The sequence below is a fragment of the Penicillium psychrosexuale genome (assembly GCF_028828465.1).
Source record: "Penicillium psychrosexuale strain IBT 29551 chromosome Unknown utg000002l, whole genome shotgun sequence".
Classification (NCBI taxonomy): Eukaryota; Fungi; Ascomycota; class Eurotiomycetes; order Eurotiales; family Aspergillaceae; genus Penicillium; species Penicillium psychrosexuale.
In genome coordinates, this window is record NW_026643187.1 from 144564 (window position 1) to 161150 (window position 16587).

At 49.1% G+C, this 16587-nt stretch overlaps 4 protein-coding genes across 4 annotated transcripts; 3 read left to right on the forward strand and 1 right to left on the reverse strand.

Moving 5' to 3' along the window:
* Positions 1-4328: 4328 nt before the first annotated feature.
* On the forward strand, positions 4329-6547 carry N7518_001182 (CAZyme family GT2; the record flags this gene model as incomplete). The annotated part of the gene is made up of 4 exons (XM_057182110.1): positions 4329-4584; positions 4672-5053; positions 5101-6013; positions 6062-6547. The coding sequence occupies 4 exons, from the start codon at positions 4329-4331 to the stop codon at positions 6545-6547; spliced, it is 2037 nt and encodes a 678-aa protein (XP_057043560.1).
* Positions 6548-8337: 1790 nt separating this feature from the next.
* N7518_001183 (uncharacterized protein) lies at positions 8338-10168 on the forward strand (the record flags this gene model as incomplete). Its single annotated transcript, XM_057182111.1, has 2 exons — positions 8338-8382; positions 8786-10168. 2 exons carry the CDS (start codon positions 8338-8340, stop codon positions 10166-10168), a joined length of 1428 nt encoding a protein of 475 aa, XP_057043561.1.
* A 648-nt stretch (positions 10169-10816) lies between these two features.
* N7518_001184 (vacuolar protein sorting/targeting protein 10) lies at positions 10817-15347 on the forward strand (the record flags this gene model as incomplete). Its single annotated transcript, XM_057182112.1, has 2 exons — positions 10817-14658; positions 14720-15347. The coding sequence occupies 2 exons, from the start codon at positions 10817-10819 to the stop codon at positions 15345-15347; spliced, it is 4470 nt and encodes a 1489-aa protein (XP_057043562.1).
* A 415-nt stretch (positions 15348-15762) lies between these two features.
* Positions 15763-16514, reverse strand: N7518_001185 (cytidine deaminase; the record flags this gene model as incomplete). Its single annotated transcript, XM_057182113.1, has 4 exons — positions 15763-15801; positions 15873-15954; positions 16031-16116; positions 16215-16514. The coding sequence occupies 4 exons, from the start codon at positions 16512-16514 to the stop codon at positions 15763-15765; spliced, it is 507 nt and encodes a 168-aa protein (XP_057043563.1).
* Between the last annotated feature and the right edge of the window lie 73 nt (positions 16515-16587).

Here is a 16587-nt window from a genome sequence, read left to right on the forward strand (position 1 = left end):
CTCCATCAACCGATAATCATTTACATCGTGAGTTCATCTATGGCAACGCCTGGAGCAGCTGAATGAGTTCGACAAAGTTGAACTTTGCCAAAGTACGTATGGTCTTGACTGACTTGGTTTCTCGCCAGTCCTCTTCCAAATGATCGTCGCTAATACTTCTCCACTAAGGACAAACAGAAAAGAAAACAAACAGGACGCAAGCCAAAGCAAGAAGCCCGAGATGGACATGCCTAGATTCCAATGACTGATCGGAAAGACGCCAAGAGTGCAGAGAAGGGCAAAGGCCATCTTCATCTTCGAAGTATGCAACTTTTGAATCTCTTCCCAGTTTCTTTTGGGTTGACTGCTAATTCTTTTGCTCTAAAAGGAGGAACAAAAGGAGTCTTTGTGCCCTTTCTCAGGTAAGGCTAAATATTTCACGACGTCGCGTCGGGTAAAAAGGTATGACATTTTTTATCTATATTCAGAGTTCCATTGCTAACATCTTCAAGGCAGGCCGATATCAAAGATTCTTCGTATAGGTCCCCGCAATCCTCAACTCAGGATCCTGATCATCACCACCCATCCCCTCTAATATACTCCGAGATTCCCCTCCAAATCCCACATATCAAAGTCCATGCGCAGAGCGACTGGTGCCACATCGGTGATCAGAGTCATCGAAATTCTTCTATTCGGCATCGCTTGCTCACCCCCTGAATAGGCAAGGAAGAGATCATTGAAGTCAAGAAATTGGTCAAGATCTCTGGGTCTCCAAATCGTCCACTATACCCTCGTCCATGCTTATTTCGCGGAGGGCCTCATGAATGGTCTGCTGGGGCCACACTCAAGATGGTTGAGCCCGGATACCTTTCATGAAATCTCGAAGGATGATCTATATGTTGGTTATTTTAACCACTATATATTTATCCCCATATGTAAGTCGCGACATGGCGCCTATTGCAAACCCTCCTCCCTCCACCCTATCACTACATCAGCTTGAACCTGCTGACAAATGACACAGAATATATATCCTGGAGTTGATCACACCTCTTCTCAGAGTCACGTCATGTCTATCATGGCTCAATAGATCCAGTCTTGGCGGATGACTAGACAGTGGACGAGGCCCCGGCCTCGCCCACACCAATAAGGGTAGTACGAAACTCTAACCGACCGGACCTTCACAAACCCGGAGGTTGGGCAGATGATGCCGAAGATGCCGCTGCACGGGGAGCTAAAGCTGAACGGAAAGTGGCATCTAAGGAAAAGCGAAGTTCTTTGGTTCAAGCCCGTATGATGGAGGAAAACCTTCGGGTTATGAGCAATGAAAGCTCCAATTCTAGCTTCGGAACATGCTGATAGCTGCTCATGGGGAGTTGGGCGGAAAGAAATGCACCCTCCGTCCGAGCAACCAGGATATCTCGCAGCCCATCGTGGGTATATGACATGGTGAAGGCCTCCCAGCCTGCGTAACGAGATGATCCAAAAAGATGTGTTGGCAAAACCACAACAAAAGCTAGGCGCAATTCGAGATGACAAACAATTCAAGCGAACCTGTTTCTGCTCACGACAATCTTTTTTGATTTGAACAAGACGGCGAATATGCTGAGCTGTGAGTATTCAGAGCCAATATTCTCAAGTCTAGACTAGACTAACACTTGTGATTCTTAGATTCTCCCTGTTCCATCAGAGATATCGCCTGGGAAAGGTGGAAAGGAAGAAAGACAACTCAGCTGCTTAGAAGTGTGGTATAGCTCACCAGGTACAACCGCACTCCATCTTCGGGGCTACCAGGATGAGAACCGTCAGCGATGTGAGGAGCAAAAGAAGGCTACAATTACCGCCCATCGAGCGAGAGGACCGAGATGTCGCTGGAGGAAAATACGAGAGAAGACGGAGAACAACCTACTCACCAAGGCACTTGAAACAGAATGCTTGCAGGTTTGAACCGCACTACCACGTTACAATTATGGAAGCGTGTTCGCCGAGAAACCAATCCACATGATTGCAGGCACAGGGCACAGAAGTCGCCGTCCGCAACTCATCGAAAAGGAGCGAAACGGACTACAAATTCGGAGATTTGGAAGCAGCGTGCTCCGAAGCATCCTCTATTTGCTTCGCGACATGCTATTCGAAATGTCTCGAGGAGGATGCCATGCTTACTTGGCAACATGCTGTGTGGAATGAGGTATCCAAAATCATTCTACTGCCCGTGATATCCTCTCCTGGCTAGTTCATTTCTCTAGTGCTGGTCATAGCGGACGGTTCTCTCTTCCAAAAAAGCCGCGAATCAAGGCCGAGGCCGGCTTTTCCATGGGGTACAAACACATCGTTGTATCCATCGAGCTGGATGTCTGGAACCAGATAATAAAGGAGACACCATATCAGTCATCGACACCGCAATAGCACGTGGTGACAGAATGTTCGATCCGGCATATGAGTGAAAAGGCCAAAAGAATACCGGCAAGTCAGATCCAGAGAAACTGGGTATCATCTGCCATCTAGGTGTATTCCTAGTTGCTATTGCCCTGTGCTGAGACGGGCGAGCAACTAGATCTCGCTGGTCCTGTGTGTCTGCTTGTGCTACTGCCTCACAACTTCACATTTTGCCACGAGCAGGTAGTGGTAGAACATGTGGGTCATCCGAGAAGTTTGCAGCTGAAAAATGATGAGCAAGCCGTGCGGGGTCCTGGTGTTGAGCCAAGTTGATTTTCTAGTCATACGAAAAGGACTTATTTGGGAACATTCACACACTGTTCCGGCCATGTTCCTTTTTGCGTTTTCTTTGCTTTGAGGCTTTTGCTTCCATGTCTGCCACTTCCAGTTTTGATTTTTGCGACTATCTTACCAATATGGAACGTGCTCTCCCTGTTGATTTCCACATAGTATACTCTTCAGTAGCAAGGATTGGGCTCTACTGATTCTATAGTAAATCTTCATGTTCTGAAGAGAGATGGTACCTAAGACATAGATCCACGACATATCCACACTAGAAAATAAGAAAAGTAACCATGGAACAAGCAGACAGTCCGCACTCATCGGTAAAAACCAACAAATATGGAGAGGCTTCAGCTCGCCACAAGTCTCTTCCGGGATAAGTGGGCAGATCCACGTACAAGTTTCATCTTGCCCTGAATTGAAGGTTTGATTTGTACCATGGTACTATGGCTTTAATCTTACTATGTTCCAGTTGATCCTGTTTCTTGCCAACATGGCATATTTCGATCAATGACTGCATATCCAGTGGTTAACTTGTAAGGCTCCTTCCTGGGCAAAGTTTGTGGCTGACCAAATTGGTGGCCCGAAACTTTACCGGTGAACTGCCGAATTTGGAACGTTCTGACTCCTGAGGTTCTCAAATGTCGACTTTTTCCTTTTTTTGCGCCTAACATGTTATACAGAGTCGAAATTGTGACAGCGGAAGAATTACCTACTTCTTCAGTTCAGTGCCCAGCTTAAAGGGGCTGTCAAGCGTATTCGGCAGTTCATCTCCCGGCACAGTTCCCCACTAAGATTACAAGCTCCGGTATCATCCTACCAGAGAGAGACAAGCAATGGAGGTGAAATGCAGCTAGTAGCTTGAGTTCGCCCAGCTAGGAAGAAATAAGGACGATCATCGCGTCAGATCTCTCTCTCTGGTTCGTATGTTGTAAGGCTAAATACTCGGAGTCTGCTCCACTGCACAACTTGTCCGAGTACATAAATGAAGACTGTGGAACTATTGAGGGCTTGTCTTGGGCAAGAATTGAAGTGCTCTAATATTATGGTTGCCTTGGCATTCTACGATTGGAGAAGCAATAGCTATTCTATAGTTGTATGGAGAACAGGGACCACAAAATGATTCAGTTGGTCCGTGGTAGGCACTCAGTTCACGACGCGCATTAGTTTATTTTTAACTATCTCCATATTTATGTTCTTCTCGCACGGTAGGTTAATGGTTCCTGCATCTCTGAAGAGATTTTACAGCACATCGCAGATACAAAGGCCATGGAAAGGATGCCATGCTACTATATCCTAATACTTGTACTTGTAGTATCTCACCCTAGGTTGAGAATAATGATGTTGCCATAACATCCTCGTTTTCTTCTCTCAAACTGCAGTTGTACTAGTATGCCCTAGAAGTTCTAGTCTCACAAACGGAGACGCCACCCAACCTTGGCCCACAGTCTCAGGCAAGAGATTTACTCCAGAGATCTTTATTTGAAAGGTTATTTCGATAATAAATAGAAGAGATGCCTCAAACCCCCTTTCATAGCGAGAAATCCACTCTTCACTGGTGACCTCGGGTTGCCGTCCCTTCATTCTGACTTCTATACATTCATTTATGATTGCGAATTGAATATATACCCCCAATGGCTGAAGAAAGCCCTAGAAAATCCATCGTGGAAGATGTATTCATTCCCAAAGAACTACTCGCGACTGCCAAATTCAACTCGCCATGGGAATTGGCTCGATGGGAACATTCTCTCCCCGAAAACAGTCGTATATCACTTCCGGAGCCTCGTACCTCTTCCAAACGTCCTCTGAGTCTTTCTGCTCTGCGAGCAGTGGCAATACCAAAGCCTGCAACTCGGTATCGTGGATGCAGTGATCCTCCTGCTTTTCAAGGTATGAAATTGATATCCTATATCTTGTAGAAATACATGAGAGATGATGACAATCTTATACCAATACTAATCCTTTCTTATTCTTCAGGTACATTCGACTACTATGCAAAGCCTGCCATATTCGAGCCTCCCTCTCCAATCCCCGAGAAAGAACCAATAACACCACTTCAGAATGCACTCCTTAGTCCCCAACCACTCAGCCAAGCCAGCTCTCAGACAATCAGCAGCGAACAGAGCAGCCTGCAAGAAGTATATGAAAAAGCCAAATTGAGAGGCGTTGCTATCCAACGAAAGCATTGGGTGCGGCTATTGTTTCAATACAGCATCTATGCATTACTCGCTCTGTTCGTCTACTTCGTCCTCGTCGGTATGCCACTGTGGAAAGGCGCTGTCTGGTGGCTGTATTATTTTGTCCGAACCAAATTTGTTATCCAAGGAGGATACGCAATTATCATTGGTCTGGCTGCACTGTAAGTGTCTTCTCGAGACTCAAAGTTTCTAACCCTAACCAAACTAGATACGCATTCTGTCCTCTGATGATCCTCTTCGAGAAAGATCCTCCAGCCCTAGACTCCGAATCCGAATCTCCAGACCTGGAAAGTAACATCTCCAAGGTAAAAACAACCGCTCTCCTCATTCCTTGCTATAAATCAGCAACAATCATCGGCGCAACACTCCAAGCCGCCCTGAAAATCTTCCCCAAAGAAAACATCTTCGTCATAGCAAACGGCAACGACAAAAACCCCCTCGATAACACAGAAGAAGTCTGCAAATCCTACGGCGTAAACCACCTCTGGGTACCCATCGGCTCGAAGATCGTGGCGCAGTTCGTCGGCAGCTACGCAGCCAAAGACTTTGAAAATGCCGTCCTAATCGACGACGACTGTCTCCTCCCCCCAAACTTCCCAGTCGCCAGTGACAGACTCAAAGGAAACGTCCGATGCATTGGATACACAATTAAAAGTGTCGGCCCTAATTCTTCAAAGGGAACGTTCTGTCAACAAGCCCAGGACCTCGAGTACAAAATGTCCGGTCTCCAACGTGCTTTCTTCGGGAAATTCGGAAGTGCTACATTCCCACATGGAGCCATCTCACTCTGGAATATCGAGTTCTTAAAACAGACCTTTCATGAACATCCCGGCTTCTCCGTGTCGGAGGATTGGTTCTTCGGTGATGCGTGCCGGCGTCTGGGTGGACGTATTACGATGTGCTCGCAGGTTTTCGTCGAAACAGAGACGCCGGCTTCGGTGTTCTGGAGTGGTTCTGGTGGTAGTCGTGGTGGATTCGGCGAGATGACTATCTTCCAACAGCGGTTTAAGCGGTGGAATTTCTTCTTCGTTGTTGGCGTGTACTACGATTTGAAATATATCTTGACTAGCTGGAATCTGGGCTGGTGGGAGTTCGGTGCGAAGTTGTGCGTTTTCCAAGAGGTATGACAGGCACATCCATTCATCTAGGATATAAGCTAACCCTAACAGGTCTATGAAACCCTCATCTACCTCTTTGCCCCCTTCATCCTCCCAATCTCATTTATAGTCCGCCCCTCATTCTGCGGAATGCTACTGGGTATTACGGTCGCGATGTACATCCTCAACGTCATAATCTTCAACGAGATTCACCTCCGACTAAAGAAAGAGCGCATTGACTGGAACGTCTTGTTGTTCTACTATACGTTCTACAAGATCGCGTTGACGGTGGTCAACGTGTTCAGCTGCTACTGGTCACTGTACAAGTACGCGCGGTACTTTGCGCAGCGGCATCCGAAGGTCATTGAGGACCGGGATGCGGTTGAGGTGTTACTTAGTCTTGAGAAGGATTCGTGTTCGAGGACATCGGTCGAGGATGATGTTATTCCAGTTGATGGTGTGCTGGGGAGGGGCGTTGGGAGGAAGTTGACGATTACGAAGGTTCAGGCCGGGAAGAAGAGGATGACGGTGGGATCTGAGAAGGGTGGATGGATTTGAATATAAAGCGAGTATATTATAGACTGTACATTTACAGAGTAGTGCATATGCACCTGATGCGAACGATTGTGACTCTTCATTTTATACTAGTAATCCTCATTTGATATTGAGTCAGCACTGTCTCACATCTTAACTGTCCAACCCAGGAGAAATGTCAATGTCCAGGTCTTCTATACAAGTCTTTTGTGGTATTATATAGTTCAATCTAGCTACCATTGCTTACTTGACAGGGGTCTGAGTCCTGGAATCGATAGTATCGCCACCGTGGACTGCATCACCAAAACGGGCACTTGCATCAGATGCCTCGCTTTTCTTGAAGCTAGGAAGAAACACACCCTACCATATCAGCGGTGAATGTTTCACTCGTTTGCTTCCACAAATAGCAAAATACAACTTGCAGATGATAGATCATGTGTAAAAGCCCGACTTCCCACGCCTCGACGTGCCACGAGTCCGGAAGGAGACCCCCTCGTTTGTCTCCTGCAATTGGAGTTGTATGCATTAGCCCGAAGCAAGGAGAAGAAATTTAGATTGCTCTAGAGCCAGGAAATGTTCAAGGGATTTGAAGCGATTGCTAAGGGATACGCCACGTTCCGTACTTGAGCAGAAGAAGGGGTTTATTATATTGTCAACGCTGTCGATTCTACACGTCATGTGGAAGGCTAGACTACCTGTATCTTATTAAGTTCCAGCCCGAAATAGCAGTCTAGATCACTTGCATGCAAGTGCTATTGTACTTCGGAATAATAGCCGATCATCTGAGATATGTTGTACATACAACATATTTGTACATTGTTACCTTTCAACTAAATCTAACAAAAGCAAATCATTGGCTCCTGGTAATCTCCGAATTACCGTCTGGACTATGAAGGTAATTTAATTTGGCTGAGTTTGGTATAGATCACTCTGATTTAGAATTATATGAGCTGTCAGGTACGCAGTAGTGTAACGGTCTTTGAAGAACCGGTTTGGTTCTTTTGGCTGTTTAGTACTAAGTTAGTGTCAGGTTAGTGTTGACTTTCTTTGTCCTAGTGGACACCCCTGCCATGAACTGTTGTTCTCATTGGACATTGAATATTCGATACATCACTTCCCCCCAAGGGATGTCGTTCTCGTATTGTCTGTTTCCCGACCGTTAACTCCGCGACAATCCGGTAGTACCAAATATTGAGGAAATAGAGACAGGGAACAGGGAAAAGGCACAAAGACCTCGCCGTTTCCAATTTTCAAGTTGAAAATTGCCCCAGTCCCGATCTAGGATAGGTGTGTTTCAGACAGAAAATCAGCGATCTAAGTGGAGCCGAGATTGATCTCCTTACTGGGCCACGTCAAAGCGCGTAGTGACTTGGAGCGCGTAGTGACTTGGCTTCGGTGACCTTGGTGACTTGGATGGGGTTGAGGTTGAATGGGCTCATATGGCTTGAAGGAATATCGATCGATCCCGAGTTCGTTTGACAGGTTCGTAGGAAGTAATAGAATGGTTCGTGATAGATCAGATAGAGGGGCATGTGAGATCTGGGAATAGAAGTATCACAATCACAATCACAGGCAGAGGGCGCTAATGTACAGCATCCTGTCACAGATCAAAGAGTTTAAAGATATTCGGTATTCTTGTGTATATATACAGAGGGATGTCTCCTTTTACTTTCTACTTTCTATCTTGATTGTTCTATTGAATTGTTGCACACGGACTCTATAGGAGTATACTATATCCTTGGTATACTTATACCTGGACTGTCCTCGTCCTTTTTATTACCTCAATCCTGTCGATTTCTCTATACTCCTATACAATGTCGGAGGACTTTGAGTCGCTGCCTCCAGCAGTACGAAGAAAGGTAAGGGTTCATTGTTGTCCTCCCTCACACAGCACTCCTTCGCGTCTCACCGTCACACGCTCGGACTTCTCATTTCCCTCCCCAATAGCTCCCCTCCACAGGAGATCGGCTTGACCCAATCAGGGCCGCTTTCTCCATGTTTCCCTTTCCTTTGTCTGTCCTTGCTCTGTGATTGATTGTGATTGACTGTGATTTACCCCTGAATCACCCTCAGTGGAGGCTGGCAATCCACACTATCGTCCATGGCGCCACTCGTTGTCTCGTAACATTGGCCACCATGGACTAAAATTGGCCAATGTTGGCCAATGCCAGCCAATGTCACCGCATGGGATATTGTTGGCTCCGCCCCATCCCCCGTATTGCCTATCCATTGTTGTCCAGTGTCCACAGCTAACTCGAACAGTTCTTCTCGAACGTCGAGCGTTTACGTATTCGGCTAGCCCAGAGCGATCACGGTTCCCCTGCCTACTCCACATCAAACTATCAGACGGATAATCGGGTCTATCGAGCCCCTCGTCTTGGGTCGGACCATCACTCGCGTGGTTTGCGGAACGGATCTAGGAAGCGAGGGCTCGAGAAGCGTCCTTCTTCTTCCAAGAAATTACACAAACCCGGATCTCTTCAATTGGCGTATTTGGCCGCCCAGGCGGACTCTCAATGCTTTCATGCCCTGCCCGCCAAGATCCAACAAAAGCTTTTCTCCCCCGAAGAACGTAGACGTTTGAGGAACGCTTATCGGCAAAGTCTCATCTACGACGCCGCCGACGAAGCTTACCGCCGAGATTCTGGTCGAGATTCTAGACAATCTCGCTCTTCCACCGACACTCACTCCTCCCAGGCAACTGTGCCTGTTGTTCAGTCATCGACCGCCTTTTATTCAGACTCCGAGTCGGATGACGAAGACCCAAACATGGATCAAACATTCCATGATAGTTTCCGCTGGCTCGACGAGGATGGCGATCTTGATTTATCTCTCGATGAATACCATGCTCATGTGGCAGATGCTGCCACGAGAAAGAGAATCCGTCCCTCCTTCCGCCGCTCCTTATCCTTTTCAAACCATCTTCGCAAAACATTAGAAATCACAACCATTTCGGCTCGGGGACTCCCGCCTGTCAGCCAGTCCCAGCCGTTAACCCCCCTCTCCGACCGAACCCCCGAATCGCCCTCGTCATCCAGCTCGAGCATCGACCCCTGTGCCCAATACTATCAAGACCCCGATGCCCGCTTGAAATTGCGCGTATACCTGGCATCGCCACAAAAGTTTGACGAAGCCATTGAATTCGGATTCCCCTCTCTGGATCAAAATAATAAGGAGAATGTCTCCCCGGAACCAATCACACCGAAATCTATCTCCCCGAGACCCACCCTAGTCAACTCGGATTTTGGCACATTCTTCGAAGACGACGATGGCACCATGGTGGGGAGCCCAGGATCGGTAGAAAAAGAACCAATCCCTTCGCCCGTGCTCACACAGTGGGACGCGCCCCGACCCTCCGAATCATCAGTTCTCTTGCAGCGACGCCAGTCGTCCTGGCTGCCCGGGACCAAGGCAGTCCCACAACGGCTTCCGGGAAACCGTGAGATGACTCTCAAAATGACCCTCACTCGGCCAGACCTTCGCACCTACTCTCCCAGCCCCCCGACTTCTTCCACAGGAAAAGAAGACCCCTTGCGATTGGCTGAACTTCCGCCAGCGGATCGCAGCCAGTCCATATGGGACTCGGACCTTGACGAGCAAGGTATGGTGAAGAGGATGTGGCGCAAGCTCCGACGCCGAGTTTGACTTGGCTAAATGTCCGATCGATTTCGATTGCCTTCCACTCGTTTTATTTTTAATATTCCTTGGTTGTTCTCAACACTAAGATGTTGTTTCTTTTCTTCGTTTGGCGTGAACTCATTTTCGTTCTATACCATTCTGGACTTTTTTTTTTCAAGGATATCTGATTCTCGCGTCTTGAGCGAAGTTTTCTTTCTCCACGGTGTCCTCGACATTTTCATGTATCTATTTAGCAGTGTTCTGTACATATAACCAAGCTGCTTCATGTCAATTGATTCAACATACCATCTTTTCCACGTTCACCACCTTCAGGGGTTTTGTAGACCAACAGACTAGTCCCAATTGTATGCTCTCATCCACGGTTGGCTGCCACTAGACTTGTTTATGGGCCACGGTTCAGTCGATAGGGCCGATAAGCACTTCACGTGACAGCAAGCTTCATCCTAAGGCCGCAGAGGCCACGCAGCTCCGTCATCATCACTATCTTAACTCTTGACTTTTCTACTTGCCTGTGGATTTCTTGCTGGGCTCTAACAACACTCTCTTTTCCAGCGACTTCACATTCCCTCCCTTAATCGATTGACCCCGTATTCCCGGTCCGGTCCGCTCAAGCTCCCACCGCACACCCCATCAGATGCCTAGGCAGCACCGGTCATGATCCCACGGTGGCTGCTGCTCATACTGAGCCTGCTGCTGGTATGGACGTCACAGCCAGCAGCGGCAAAGGGAAATGAACCGAACGTTGTGACCCATGAACTCAATGCTCCGCCCGCCGACCTTTTCTACTTCCACGGCACAAACACCATCCTCTACCGTGACAAGAATACCCTCACCGCGCATGTCTCCTTCGATGGCGGAGAGAAATGGGAGATCGTTAAAGGCAAGGATGGAACCATAGAGGGCGCCGTCGAGTTGATTTGGAGACATCCGTTCGACGTCAACCGCGCGTACATCCTTGGCGAGAGTGGCAAGCACTGGATCACGACCGACCAGGCCAAGTCGTGGAAACCCTTCCAGGTGGACGTACTGCCATTCGCGTCGATGCGCTCATTCCCATTGGAGTTCAATGGCTGGGACCCGAAAAAAGTTATATTCATGGGTCTGGACTGCACTATCCTTGGCTGCATGCCCCAGGCGTTTTATACCGTCGACGACTTCGAAAATGTCCAACCGTTGCGCGAGATGACGCTCCAGTGTATGTGGGCCGCGAGCCGCCCGCAGTTCGCGTTGGACCTAGACATGCCGAAATCGATAGGAGACCGGATTCTCTGCGTGGTCCCTGGGTTGAAGGGGCCTTTTGAGCATACCCGTACAGAACGCTTGATATATTCCGATAAATTTTTCAAAGACGATGCGGATGGCACCGAGTCCAAATTGGACCATGGTAAACCGATGAGCGGTATCAGTCTTCAAATCCGCTCCGTGTCTAAGTATATCGTGGCGCGCCTTCAATCACGCGGCACCCAGGAGCAGGCTTTATACGTCAGTGACGACTCGAATGTGTGGCACCGCGCGGAATTTGGCAAGCGCCGCATTGAAGAGGATGCCTATACTATCTTGGAAAGCACCAACTACAGCATCCAGATCGACGTGCAAACTACCTGGCATGATAACCGGATGGGAAGTCTTTTCACGTCCAACTCCAATGGCACCTATTTTACGAAAAATATCGAGCACACGAACGAGGACCTGAATGGCTTGGTCGATTTTGAGAAAGTCACGGGTATCCAGGGTATCACGATCGTCAACACGGTCAAGAACTGGGAAGAAGCTGAGAAGTCTGATGCAATTAAAAAGAAGCTTATCAGCAGTATTAGTTTTGACGATGGAAGGACATTCCAGCCTCTCAAGGCTGATAAAGACGAGCTACACCTCCATTCGATGACCACTTACGCCGCGCTACACGAGATGCCCTTCCCAGATCACCGGATGTTCTCAAGCCCGGCTCCGGGCTTGACCATGGGCGTTGGTAACACTGGGGGTCATCTTGAAGACTACTCGGATGGTGATCTCTACGTTTCAGACAACGCGGGTCTTACCTGGCGTCGCGCACTCAAGGGCCCGCACCGGTACGAGTTTGGCGACCAGGGAGGTGTGATTGCGGCTGTCTTGGATGGCAGCAAGACGGATAAGGTCCAGTTTTCTATCGACCACGGGAAAGAGTGGGAGTCGATTGATCTGAAGCAGAAGATCAGGCCTCTGTTCCTGATTTCAACGCCGGATTCGACCAGCCTCAAGTTCCTGCTCGTTGGCATCTCCGATGATGACACCAAGGTCCTCATGTTCTTCATAGACTTCGATGGCCTCCACGAGCGCCAGTGTGGCACCGATGACCTCGAAGAGTGGACTGCCCGTTTAGATGAAAAGGGCGAGCCGGATTGTCTGATGGGTCAAAAGCAGTTCTTCTATCGCCGCAAGGCAAACGCGGATTGCTTCATCAAGAAGGAGTTTGCCATTAGCGGCCCTGAATTCAAACCCTGCAAGTGTTCCGCTGAAGACTTTGAATGCGACTACAACTTTGTTCGCAGCGAGGACCGCAAGGAGTGTCTACCAGCTGTCCCGCTGACACCCCCGGCTGGCAAGTGCACTGAGCCCAGCGATAAGTACATGGGGCCCTCTGGATGGCGACTCATTCCCGGCAACGCATGTATCCGCGAAGGTGGCGAGAATCTCGACCGTCAGATTGAGCGCTCCTGCTCGAATGTCACAGGGCCTGCTCCCATTACCGATGGCAAACCTCGCGCAGAAAAGCCACAGATCATCTCTGCCAAGGATACAAACTACTTCTATCTCGAACGGCAGGCCAGTAACAACGGCGTTGATGAGACTATCATGATGCTCACAGACAAATACGAGCTGCATATCTCGCGTGACCATGGCCGGAACTGGAAGCAGGTCCACGCGGATGAGAAGTTTACGGAAATGGTCCCGCACCCTTACTTCAGTGATGCAGCTTTCTTCCTCACCAACAGCAAGAAGGTGTACTACACTATCAATCACGGTGATTCTTTCCACTTCTTCGAAGCTCCTAGTGTGCCGACCAAGGAGAACATCCGCGCACTCGCTTTCCATGAGAAGTTCCAGGACTCCCTTATCTGGATTGGTCACAAGGACTGTGAGGGGAAGAACTGTCGCTCACAGGCGTACGTCACCGACAAGCGAGGCGCTAGTTGGGACCCGATGCTTATTGGAGTCGCCGACGGCGGTTGCAACTTTGGATATCACGAGGGCCGCAACAACAGTGAAAAACTGGTGATTTGCGAGCAGTATAAAGATGAGGAAAAGAACAATAACCGACAGCTGGTTATCAGTGATGACTATTTCTCTACCATGGACGTCAAGTTTGAGAACATCGCCCGTTCTGCTACCAAGAACGGGTTCGTCGTCGTCGCCTGGTACGAAGGAGACCAGAAGGAATACCTGAATGCCAGCGTCAGCGTCGACGGCCGCACTTACGCGAACGTGCACTTCCCTTTCAACATTAAGGTTCCTCAGTATACCGTCCTGCCTAGCTCTCCGCACGCATTGTTCCTTCTTGTGATGGTTAACGGGGGCGATGAACGCAGCTTCGGCTCTCTGGTCAAGAGTAACAGTAACGGCACCTACTTTGTCCAGAGTCTCGAGGGGCTCAACGTTAATGACCGCGGCTACACGGACTATGATGAGTTGCAAGGCCTCGAGGGCGTGGCCATTGCCAATGTGGTTTCAAATCGGGAAGAAGTGCTGAGCAAGGGTGCCGCCAAGAAGCTACGCACTATGATTACCCACAACGACGGTGGTCAGTGGATGCTTCTGGCTCCCCCGAGTCAAGATGTCGATGGCAAGAAATTCAGCTGCTCCGTTACGGAGGGCAAGGGCACCGAGAAATGCGCTCTCCATTTCCACGGCTACACGGAACGCCGCGATTACCGCGACACCCTCTACTCGGGCTCCGCCATCGGCCTGATGCTCGCGCTCGGAAATGTCGGTGAACATCTCACTAGCGCAGCTGAAGCCGACACATACCTCACCAGGGACGGCGGCATCTCCTGGACGCAAGTCAAGAAGGGACAGTATATGTGGGAATTCGGCGCAGCAGGCTCGGTAATCGTGCTCGTCAGCGACCGGAAGGCCACCAAGGTCGTACACTACACGCTCGACGAGGGCGCGAGCTGGCACGAGTTCCAGTTTGCCGAAAAGGAACTGGTCATTGACGATATATCCACCGTGCCATCAGACACATCGAAAAACTTCCTGCTCTGGGGCATGGACGAGGGCAAGCGTGTCACCATCACGCTTGACTTCAGCGGTATCTGGAGCCGCGACTGTAACGACGATGAGAAAGATTACTATAACTGGGCCCCCAGTCATCCCTTCCAGGAAGAGAATTGTCTCTTTGGCCATGTCGAGGAGTACCACCGCAAGAGACCTACTGCTGAGTGCTGGAATTCCTGGCGTGAGCCACATCTCCACAGCATCGGCCGGAACTGCACTTGCACCCGGGCTGATTTCGAATGGTAAGCAAAAACACACAGTTACCCCCCTCATCCAATCTAAATACGAACTAACATGAAACAGTGACTACAACTACGAAATCCAATCCGACGGCAGCTGCGGCCTCGTCCCAGGTCTCCAACCCCAAAACCACATCGCACAATGCGCCCAAGATCCCGAAAAGGTTGAATACTGGGAACCCACCGGCTACCGTCGGATTCCGCAGACAACCTGCGAAGGCGGCCTCCTACTAGACCAGGACGTGTCAAAACCGTGCCCAACCAAAGAAAAAGAGTACCAAAAGAAGCATGGCATCAGCGGAACAGGTCTATTCTTCGCGATCGTGACACCCATCGTCGCCGCCGTCGCCGTAGGCTGGTACGTGTACACGCACTGGGACGGCAAATTCGGCCAGATCCGGCTGGGCGATACCGGCGTCGCGTCGCATAGCTGGTTATCCAGGGACTCGGTGCTGGTCGTGGTACCTGTGGCGATTATCGCGGGTATTGTTGCGGTTGCGCAGTCTCTGCCGTTACTTGTTAAGAGTCTGGCGCGGAGCGCGTCTGGTTTGTTTGGAAGGCGCGGGGCGCAGAGACCTTATGCTACGCGTGGGTCGTTTGCGGCGAGAAGGGGGGATTATTCTTCTGTTGTTGATGACGAGGATGAGCTGCTTGGGGCTGATGATTTTGACGATGAGGAGGAGCAGGCTTAGACTTTGGCTTGGGCTTAAATTTGGGCTTGGATTATGAGTTTGAGTACGGAATTTTGATATAGCTGCCTTTTTGTGGTTTCCGATTGGAAATGATCTTTTTGGGGTTTTGACTCTTGCGACATTATGAGCGTGCCATGAACCTTTTTGCTTTCTTTCTTCTTCTTCTTCTTCTTCTTCTTGTTGGTTTCGGTTTCGGTTTGTGTACGTTGTGGTTGTGGCCTTTGGCTTTTATATGCAGAAGGCTCTCTAAGCCCGTGGGCTGTATATCCCCCATTGAACAAACCAAAATTCAGATTTTTTACTATATCTCTTGAACAGAAACCGGTAAATGGATTTAATTTCAATGGATATTAGACTCCGATCAAACTCCTCGCCCTCTTTTCTGTATCTGATATCCATAAACACATCCTTATCTCTATTTAAGATGGTCGGGTCCGAAAGAATCGGGCAGCAACTGGGTTCATTAGCACATATAATGGAAGATGTATAAAAGAATATATCCAAAAAAAGAGAAAAGAAACTCACCTCCTCCATAGTCATAACTTTATAATTCCCCTCACCGTCGTACATGTATACTGGGAAAGATGGCGAAGTAAACTCGCGAATACTGTATCCCAATGAGCTAAGCGCAAAGGGGGAAAAAACAGAAGAAGAAGAGGAGGAGTAGGAAGAAGGAAACTCACAACTGCCTACACATCCCACAAGGTGAAGCAGCAGGCTTGATATCCGTTGCGACAGCCAGAGCCTTGAAATCCTTGTGGCCGGCAACCTGTGGGAGTTAGCGAAGATCCAGACTTGGGCGGGTTCGTATAACAACGACAGTGATAACAACCAAAGTACACCAGGGGAAGATAACATGGGACATACAACAGCAGTGCCAAAAGCCACGCGCTCAGCGCAGGTTCCGACTGGATAGGCGGCATTTTCGACGTTAGCGCCGGCGATGAACTCGCCCGATGTCGTGAGGATGCATGCTCCGACGCGGAACTTGGAGTATGGGCCTGGGAAGGTGTTAGTTCGGGGTTGTTTGTACTTAAAACTGGATGTCGGGTGCTTATGCTGCTTCAAAGGAAGGAGGGAAAGGGCCATACAATAGGCAGTTGCTTTGGCGTCGATGGCCTTGGTGGAGAGGGCTGTCAGTTCCTGGGTTGTGAGTGTTTGAGCCATTCTAGTTAATGTCAAATAGAGAGATGTTCAAGGAAGAGGGGAGATGAGGGGGATTTTATCCGCTGATAGGCGA